Source organism: Bactrocera oleae, chromosome 2 (assembly GCF_042242935.1).
Source record: "Bactrocera oleae isolate idBacOlea1 chromosome 2, idBacOlea1, whole genome shotgun sequence".
NCBI classification, from domain to species: Eukaryota; Metazoa; Arthropoda; class Insecta; order Diptera; family Tephritidae; genus Bactrocera; species Bactrocera oleae.
Window position 1 is genome coordinate 16,100,016 of NC_091536.1, and position 9,906 is coordinate 16,109,921.

At 32.9% G+C, this 9,906-nt stretch overlaps 1 protein-coding gene across 4 annotated transcripts in view; it reads left to right on the plus strand.

The window, feature by feature from the left end:
- LOC106616789 (serine-rich adhesin for platelets) overlaps positions 1-1,119 on the plus strand; it is a 47,689-nt gene extending 46,570 nt beyond the window's left edge. For all 4 annotated transcript variants that reach the window (XM_014233670.3, XM_070109912.1, XM_070109906.1 and 1 more), the window contains one exon: positions 25-1,119. In XM_014233670.3, the coding sequence (XP_014089145.3) occupies positions 25-882 (858 nt within the window). In that variant the 3' untranslated portion in view covers positions 883-1,119. The remainder of the gene's footprint in view (positions 1-24) is intronic.
- The last annotated feature ends 8,787 nt before the right edge of the window (positions 1,120-9,906 follow it).

Sequence of the window (9,906 nt, forward strand, 5' to 3'; positions counted from 1 at the left end):
ATTTTTTGTTTATTTCTGATTTAGGCGCTCGTTGCGGAGGCGGCACGTCGGAAAGCGCGGCGTGTTTCAATCGTATGCGGTGACTCAAGTACGCCAGAATCACCTGATCCGGTGACCAACACGCATTTAGTTCGATCTCAAGCACAAATAAATTTAAGCGGTATGCAGGATGGTGGCGCAAACAATGCTACTACTAACAATTCCAATACAGCGAACGCAACGAATCGTCCAAATGTTGGCAGCTGTACAGATTTACAGTCCGCGTTGCTCAATCCGGCGCTGCGTAATCTCAAGCAAACCAGTCACAGCACTCCCAACTCACCACATTCCGTGCGGCGTCGTAGCAACAGTAATACAATGAGCCCGAATAACAGCGCTGCTGATCCCACACATCCGCAATCTCTCTCAGCGAACACGTCGCCAAAGCACGCCGCCAACGTGCATCATCGCCACACGAATAGCACTTGTAGTAATATAGTGGTGGCGCATCAACGTAAATCCAGCCAAGATTCGACCCGCACTAATGCCGGTGAGGTCGCTGTTGGCGAAGCGGTCACAGGGCGCTCGCGTTGTTCTCGTCGTCACTCTGATGGCACCGTAGCGAGTAATGCACAACGTGTCAGCGGCACTTCCGGCCATCATCACCATCATCATCATCATCACCCGCATACATCGTCGATGCTAAGTAATAATCTGCATCATAGCCACCACTCGCATCAGGATAGTACTTCATTTTCGGAGCACGGTTCGAATAGTTCGGCATCGTCACGCGAGTCGTCAACTTCGTTCAGCGTGCGCTCGCATCGGCGTAAGATCTCCATTAGTTCGCATACAGGCGGTAAAATACCATGGTGCGGCTGCTGGGGCAACGGTTGCTTGTAAGTTATCTTAGTAAAGCGTGTGCGCTTATAGGAAATTGGTGAATGTATATATACGAATGACGAACTGGATGTAGTAAATAATTTTAGTTAATAAAGTATATATAATTAATTCTAATATATACTAGTTTTAGTGTAATCGCTTTACTTTTATGGTAAATTAGCAAATTAACTGTACTTTACTACGCTTTGGTTTAGTCAGTAGGCCATTTGATTGTATGTAGCTAAAATACTATAAATAAAAATATGAAATATAAATATCAAGTAAATTTGCAGAAATGTTTGTGTAAATTTTTGGACTGAATTAGCGCACTATCGCATGGGAACAGGCGGATCAAGTTCATAGTTTAACAGGCAGGTGTAACATTTGCAAAAAATTTGCTATGTAAATTACAATTTTCCGACAAAATTTAAATAAAAAGACAGTGCCGAAAATTTTACATACTTTTTCGTGAACTACTTGGTCACATTTTTGTACTCTGGAGTTAAGGATAGGTTTGAAATCAAAATGAGACAATCGTTTGTGACGATGCCTTACATTTGCTACGAATCGGTTCAGGCTTCTTATTTCTATACCCGTAAGTTTACCTGGATGACTGAAGGCGTGAGTTCGAAGTTGTTTTTACTTTGATCTGTGAGGCGTGATAGTCAGGAAGAGGAAGTCTTCAGGAAACTGAATCATCAACGGAATCATTTACTTAGTACTCGCGCTTTTATAAGTACTTTAAAATTTTGACTCACTTAAAAAAAAAAAATTATAATAAAACTATTTGTGTTTATTAATTATTTTCCTCAAATGTATATTTTAGTCTAAAGAGTAAATTGTAGGTGGATAATTATCTGTGCTAACAGTGCTTTAATAAATATTTAATAAATAAGTTTGAAGATCTCAGGATGGAGTTATATTTATTTATACGTTGGGTAATTTTTTTTACATACATATAGTTGCCAAATTCCGAAATATAAAAGGCAACCTATGTATATAGCAAACTCACTGGCGAATATTGCGTATACGTAACATCTGTAGTAGATTCAGGAAACATTTTCTAGTAAAGTACTTTACAGGGAACTGTATTGATATTTTGTTTATTCATAAATATTAATATGAAATCATAAATTTTTTATATTCTTCCATTATTAGAGCAATTCAAAGACATATTAAAAACTTCTGCACATATTATTTTCTTTATTGTATTAGTTTTAGAATAGTAGTCTGGTAACTTAATTTGGAAGAGTTTACTTTTTTTTCGTTAGAAATATATGGTATATTACGAATATACTGTAAAAATTTCAAAACAAAAATCAAAATATTGACGAGGTTGTAGCACATGTACGGAAGCGTCTCGTAGTATTTCGTAAGCGGAGAAGGACACAGCTTATCTTTCTAAAATTTCCAGAATGAGTCTCAGGATAGAAAAAGTGACTAATATTAAGACCTATGAAGAAGTTAAAGGTTTATTATATGCACCAGGGATAGACGATAACACCTTCGAGTTTTGGCAAAACTTTATATCAAACTAAGAAAAGTATCGCCGCTATTTCATCTATTTAAGGTAAAAGGATACACTGTTATTAAAAAATATTCTTTCTGAATTACATTAAGACTTCTTACATATTGACGAACAGATGCGGTATAAAGTGAGCCGAAAATATTTATGTTATGATTTCGAGAATTTTTGAACGTAAAATGAAATACCTTGGGGCAATATTTGTGCAGAGTTTTATCCTGATAACTTTATTGATGTTTGATTTGCATACTGTAAAGTGAAAGAATCAGAAGGATTTTTATTTAAAGTTTGTTATATGGAAATTAGGCGTGGTTCTCATCTGATTTAACTCATTTTTGCAGTCTCGAATAGGAATTTTTGGGTAATCGCACACACCAAATTTAAAACAAAGGATTTCACCTAAAGGTTAGCGGTGCAACGCCTCTTGGCCAATTTTCCCAACAGATCATATAAAGCCCTTCTCTACCATCCTGCTTGTGAAATTTAATGCTTGTGGCTCATTTATTCAGTGAGTAATCGTACTTTAAGTATTTTTCAACATAACCGTTATATGGGAAGTGGGCGATTTTACCCATTTTCAAAAAATTTGAAGAGGTGAAAAAATCCCTTCTTCTAAAAAAGTTAGGTTGATATATCTTAAGCAGTTTGAAAGATATGTACAATAAATAAACTCTTTAGTGGGTGGAGCCACGCCTAATTTTAAGAAATTTTTACAGTGTATAAATATCGACTTATCATATACAAAATTATGTTTTAGTGATTACGTGTCGTGAAGTCCATATGTTATAAATGAACAAAATGTGAAAATTAATATTTAAGTAAAAAATATGTATTTAAATAACTTCGATCAGCAAACATATTAGTCGTTATATTTACTTATATGAAACACATATGATATTTAAAATAAAATACAGTTCTATGTTTATTCTAAAATGTTATATTTAATGCTTAGTATACTTTTCGCCTAGTTTTAAATTTACAAATACACACACACACACACACACACAAAACATGTATGCACGTATTTATTTACCTATTTCGGTGATGCTTATCTTCCACTATGCATTGAGCATTTGTTTTGCAAGTTTATTTTTAATTATTGCACAATAATCCTTACTTATGAATTTGTTTATTTACTGTTATTGCGTTTTATCCTGTTAGCAAGTCATTGATTTCTTTACTATTTATATATTTGAACATGCAGTTGTGCACTTTTGTGATCAAATATGTTTTATATGACAAGTTTGTAGCTGATATAGAAAATATATGCATGTTTATGTGAATGTATACAATGTTTGTGTGTCTAAAGTTGATTAGCAATTTCTCAAGTTTAAATAAGCTTTAAATTCTTATAAAAACTGAATGGTTGAAGTGGTTAAAATATATTAAGTGAGAATAAATTTGCCGTAATTTAGGCTTATATAATCATTTGGTCATCAAACGTATAGCAAAAGATTTAAATTAATATGAATACGCCATTGCGTATACGTAACATCAGTGATATGTACAGGTAACCTTCCTTAGTTTGCAATGATATCAGCGTTTTATAAAAAAGTGTTCGGAAGTGTTAATAATCATTTTATTGTGATGAAATATCTGATAATATAAACTTTAAACTATTCCATAGTTATTTGAAAACAAAATTTTTAATTAAAATAAATATATATATATAATATCAAATATTATATATTATATCAAAAATAATTTTTTTTTAATGTTATAATAATTTTTCTTTTAAATTCAATTTTTAATAAAGGATTTCGTTTATAAATCTATCCACTTGCAATATCATTGGGTAAATAAGCAAGAAGTGCTAAATATTTTTTTTCCATATTTATTTTTTTATAATTATTTGTTTTAAGATATGATTGTAGAAATTTTTTCGATATTTTTTCATCTCTACAAACTTTTTATTATTAACTTTTGTATTTGCAATGAAATGTAATATATTTGATATACAAATAATAGATGGTTTACTATGAATCTACTATCTATCCCAACTCTTACACAATAAAAAAGTTTTCCATACAAGAACCTGATTTTAATTGTTCAGTTATATGGCAACTATATGCTTTAGTGGTCCGCTATGGGTGCAGCCGACATATGAGCAGCACCTTACAATGAAAAGGATGCATGCAAAGTTTCAGATAGATATCTCAAAAACTGAGGAACTAGTTCGCGAGTATACAGACAGACGAACGGACGGACAGACAGATAGACGGAAATGTATAAATTTACATAGAACGTCATGTTGATCATTTATATATATAATTGCTTTACAAGGTCTCCGACGTTTTCCAGACTACGTGCCATATTTACCATACCCTGTTCAGGGTATAAAAAATAAAGCAAATGTGTATCAATTGAAACGAAAATAGATATTTATGCATGTATGTAATATATGTATGTATGTATATACGTATGTGGGCATGTAAATAATTTTTTATTGTAAGTAATAAATGTAACTGAGGGAATGCTTAATAATTATAATATGAAATTTACAAATATATGTCAAGCATATTAAAATACATGCACTGTTGGGAAAACTGAAGCCAGAAAGCAATCATTATTTAAATTAATTGATTGTTTTCCATTCATTTACATGTAGCCTTCGTATGATAAGTAAAGATAAATAAATAAGTAAGTAAATATAAATTGTATTATTTATGCTTAACTACAATTGACGTTTAAATTTTAATATAAATTTTAGTTTTGTGTTTTTTGGAATTGAAAAAATAATGAATTAACGTGTATCTCTCAAAGTCTTCTGCCTTAATTGACATATTGGAGCTTTCGAACTTATCGTTTTCTTATTATTGATTTAATAAATACTTATTATTCTGTTTCTTATAATAAAAATAGGCGTATGTTCTTCCAAAATTTTTAATGGGAACTAAAAAATGTTGCCAGCTAATAATATTGCTACATATCTTTATGGTATATTAATTCAATTATAGTAACTCCACTGCGTATACGTAACATAACTAGGCAAAAAATAAACGACTTTACGACATTTAAATAACCAAGGTAGTTTTCTTTCGAGAGAGAGTGCGAGAGAATAAGTGTGATGGGGAAAATAATCGAAAAGAGTAGTTTCGTTAAAGCTTTTACTCTGGTGAGACATATTGCATTGATCAATGTTAATTATGCGCTTTAAGAAAGAATAGTTATAGCTTTATTACGATATTGATTTAGTTTTTTGAACTATAATTTAGTAGCTTGAATGATGATTGTATTAAACAAGAAAAAAATTAACTTCAACTACACCGAAGCTGTAACACCCTTCACAGATTGGACTGAGGGATTGGTTTGCGAAATACAAGCAGACACACGAACGGACAGCTAGACAGACGGACATGTCTAAGTCTAGCTTTATATATATACATACATATGCTTCATAAGGTTTTATACATATAAACACATATACTTCATTGGGCCGCCGAAATTGCCTTCTAGGTGGTCTATTGCAAACTTAGTATAAACTGTGCAGGGTATAGAACAAATATATATATATTAAAGCATATTTGTGCAATAAGAGATAGGAACTTGTAATGACGATAGTTTGCAATAAAAATAGACGAGTGCTCGCTTTTCTGTATTTCGCTGACTACAATATAAGTAATAACCTAATACGCACATCCACACATACCTACATTGTATACTAGAACTAATCTAGCGACTTTATTTAATGGTCCAATAATATAGTTGGAAGCTCTGAAGTGAAATCGTTCGTTTTTGTTCGCATCAAGTTTGCAATAAATCTAAAATGTGACAGTGAAAGCTGTGAAGGAAGTAGTAGCAAGGAAATCAGTTGTCGGCTAAAAGACACAACCCTGCATGGTGGCATCTTCTACAGACCATTTGCTCAGAAAACTAACCGCAATTGCTGCAAACAAAAAGTGTTTGTACAAAATATGGACACAAAAGCGCACAGCCCCATACATATACATGTATGTGTATATTTTTCTGAAAGCACACACTATTCAGTAGGGTGATCCCCAAACAAATTATGTATGTGAAAATTTGTTCAGCACTGGATCACAATATATAATAATTTAAAATGTTAAAATTTAACTCTAAAAATTCTGCTCGAAAATTTATTTATTTATGCTGCACCCTAATAAACACGCATACTGCGATATGTAATAGACTAAGCATGCAATAGCATTATTAAAAGAAATGCGAATATTTTTGTCGCCACTGTCGTGCTGGCAAATGTAACGGTCCAAAACGAAGTGCGCCATAAGTGCAAGAATGTGTAAGCAATATATGTGTGTGCGTGTGTGTGGTTGTGGTAAGTTCGCTAGACGGCACAAGTGCTATTAAGGAAGTGCAGCAGAGAAAACTGTGGAGAATTTCATGTGTCATGCCAGCAATGCAACGGGAAATGCACTTGACATTAACGTACAAACACAAGTATATTCACATATACAAACATGGAGTTGCATGTATGTATGCTTGTGCATATAAGCATATATGAATTGCCTGCATGTGGCAACAAAAACCACGATTAAGTGCTTGTGAATAGGTGCAGCTTCTCTTAGTATACGCGCTGCGGTTGTCTTGGGGAATGTCATGAAATAATTATGTGGCCGAGCTATTAAATGGAGTTGCAAGCAATTGACGCTTAAGTTTAAGATACTAACATTTTTCTTACAGTTATATGACAATTTTATTGATACAGCTATTACTTTTAAAATATTTTAGCGTCATATATTTTCACTAAATGTATCTGGAGTTTCCTTTATATTTCTACCTAACGTTCACAAATACAAAATATTTTTTACAAGAAGTTGACTTTGAACTTTTTTTTTGTAAGAAAAACATTAACTTCGGCTGCACCGAAGCTATAATACCCTTCACAAGTACAAAAGGTTCCTTAAAAGAACTTGGTTCCGTTCATTCAGCTTGTATGACAGCTATATGCTATAGTGTTGCGATCTGAATAATTTCTTTGGAGGTTACACCGTTGCCTCGAATAGTGACACATGCCAAATTTGATGAATATATATCGTTAAATGAAAGAGTTTTTCATACAAGCACCTGATTCCGATTGTTCAGTTTGTATGACAACTATTTGCTATAGTAGTACCATATCGGCGATTCTGACAATTGAGCAGCTTCTTCATGAGAGCAAGACGTTTATTGGAAACGCAGTTCTAGATTCAAGCAAATAAAGCTCTACAATTTTCTCTTCTCAGTGTCTGTTTTTTAGTCAGCCTTCATTCATATCATCATTTTTAATATTGAAAATTAGTTGAAATAATATTTTTCGAGTATACGTTGTATTGTTTGTATTTCAGTTGAAATGCGAGAATATTTGAACTAAAAATGATGAAGTGGGTTTGAGTTAATTAACTATGCTTTGAGATGGTTTATTACATTTGTATTATCTTATCAAATTATATTGGTGAATTATACAAATTTTGTGGCAACTATGTTACAAGGTTTTGAAGGTTCGTTATTTATTAACAAATCAGTCATTAGTGCTTGCATAAAGAAATCGAAGAAGATGCTGGAATATCGATTTTGATATCATCATTTCTCAGTTTGTGTTTATGTGCCGTTTATATTTTGTAATAAATTCCAAAGAGAAAAATTGTTTACCGTGGAAGCACAGTTTGACAAAGGAACTGCGTTAACAAGGCTCATATTGATTGTATTGATTGTTATAATTGAGAAGATATTTGCTCTGTGAAGTGTGAAAGTTGGATGTTGCATTTAGCATGACTAAGTTTTCTCTTTATGGACTGCTTAAAATATAAAAACTGCAGTTCTAGGGAGACATGATAAATTCTCTTCAACAGATAAGTTTCGACGATATATGGTACCAACAAGATGGTATGAAGCTTACGTCACAATTGGTACTCGAGAATCATGAAGTCATCACACGACTGCTGTTTAATGCAATTACAAAATTTTGTTGTGGTGCTGAACAACTCTACTGACCTTTAAGGTTAATCGTCAAACAATCCTCTTACGTTATGGGATCAGAAACTTTTTATGAAACCAATCATCCAGTCGTTTTGCTTAACTATATTGACTTAAAAAAATCACAAACTTATTTTTTTCAGACTCTTATAGTTTTATTGGTTTTGTGCCACTAAACTTAAACTTACCAACCACTGGTTGGAGTACTTTAAGATTTTGTTGTTTTTTGTATATAATGGCAAAATTATTTATAAAAAATCTCCCCCTCCAATAACGAAAACAACATTCAAGTAAATTATATATTTATAGCCATTGTCATTCCATTCTTTTTTTTACTCTTGCAACATGTTGCTACAGAGTACAATAGTTTTGTTCGCGCAACGGTTGTTTGTATCATCCAAAAATAATCGAGAAATATATGGAGTTATGTTATTGTATTATATTTTTATATATAAATGTTCAGTATGAGGTAACGAGTTGAGTACCGAGGACTGTCTGTTTGTTCGTCTCTCCGTGCTAGCGATAGTTTGAGTAAAAATTGAGTTATCTTGATGAAGTACACATGTTTTTTGGCTTCCACGGAGGGTTGGTGTTGCAGATTGGCGGATACTGACCATTGTCACGGCCACAAAACGCCATTAAGTGAAAACCTATAAAATGAAACAACTAAGCTCTAAGATACAAGACTATGCATAGAATTACATTAGCAAAGGACATCAATGGTTGAAAAAATTTTTTAATGTCGACGTGGTCCCTCCCACTAATAAGTTTAATATACATATCTACCAAGTCATTGAAGCTATAACAACCGAATTGGCTCTGCACAAATATTTGTGGCATTCCTACCCACCCTTAAAAAATGGGTGAATTTGGATTATAACCCCGCCCACTCCCTATATAAGGGCTTTGTTAAAAACGACTAAAAGAGTGTTAAATCTATAACTAAATGCGCCAGAGGCATAAAGTATAACACACAAGATGGTAGAAAAGGTAGGAGAAGCTATCGAATTTGGACAATGGGCGTGACACCGCCCACATTTAGAGAAAAATCCTTATCTCGGAACCTACTCGACCGATTTCAACCAAATTTCATAGGTAATATTATTCTGACATTCCTACAATACAGTGCGAAATTAGACAACAACCACGCCTACTTCCCCTATAACACAATTTTAAATTCTCTCTGTTTCTTTCAATTTCACTTTCAATCACAATACAATATACAAATCAAGAACCAATTAATGTATCCGAATAAAACTTTGTACAAATAGTACCTTGAGTTGTGCCCCGTGATGATTAAAAATAGTCCAAGTCGGACCAAAACTATTCAAGCTTCCAAATAACGAATTTGTGGAATCCAGTTCCCATCGTGAACTTTTATAAACGAAAATATCGGTCAACCTGTCATATATATGTATTATTGAAAGTTGAAAAGAGTTTTTCCCGGCTTTGATCTTTGCAAATTGCTAGAGTATAATATGTTCGGTTACAACCGAACTTAGCCCTTCCATATTTGTTTTATTTTCCTCTCTTCCATTTTACAGTGTAAATATCGCTAACAATTTTATTTAATTTGTAATCAACATAAG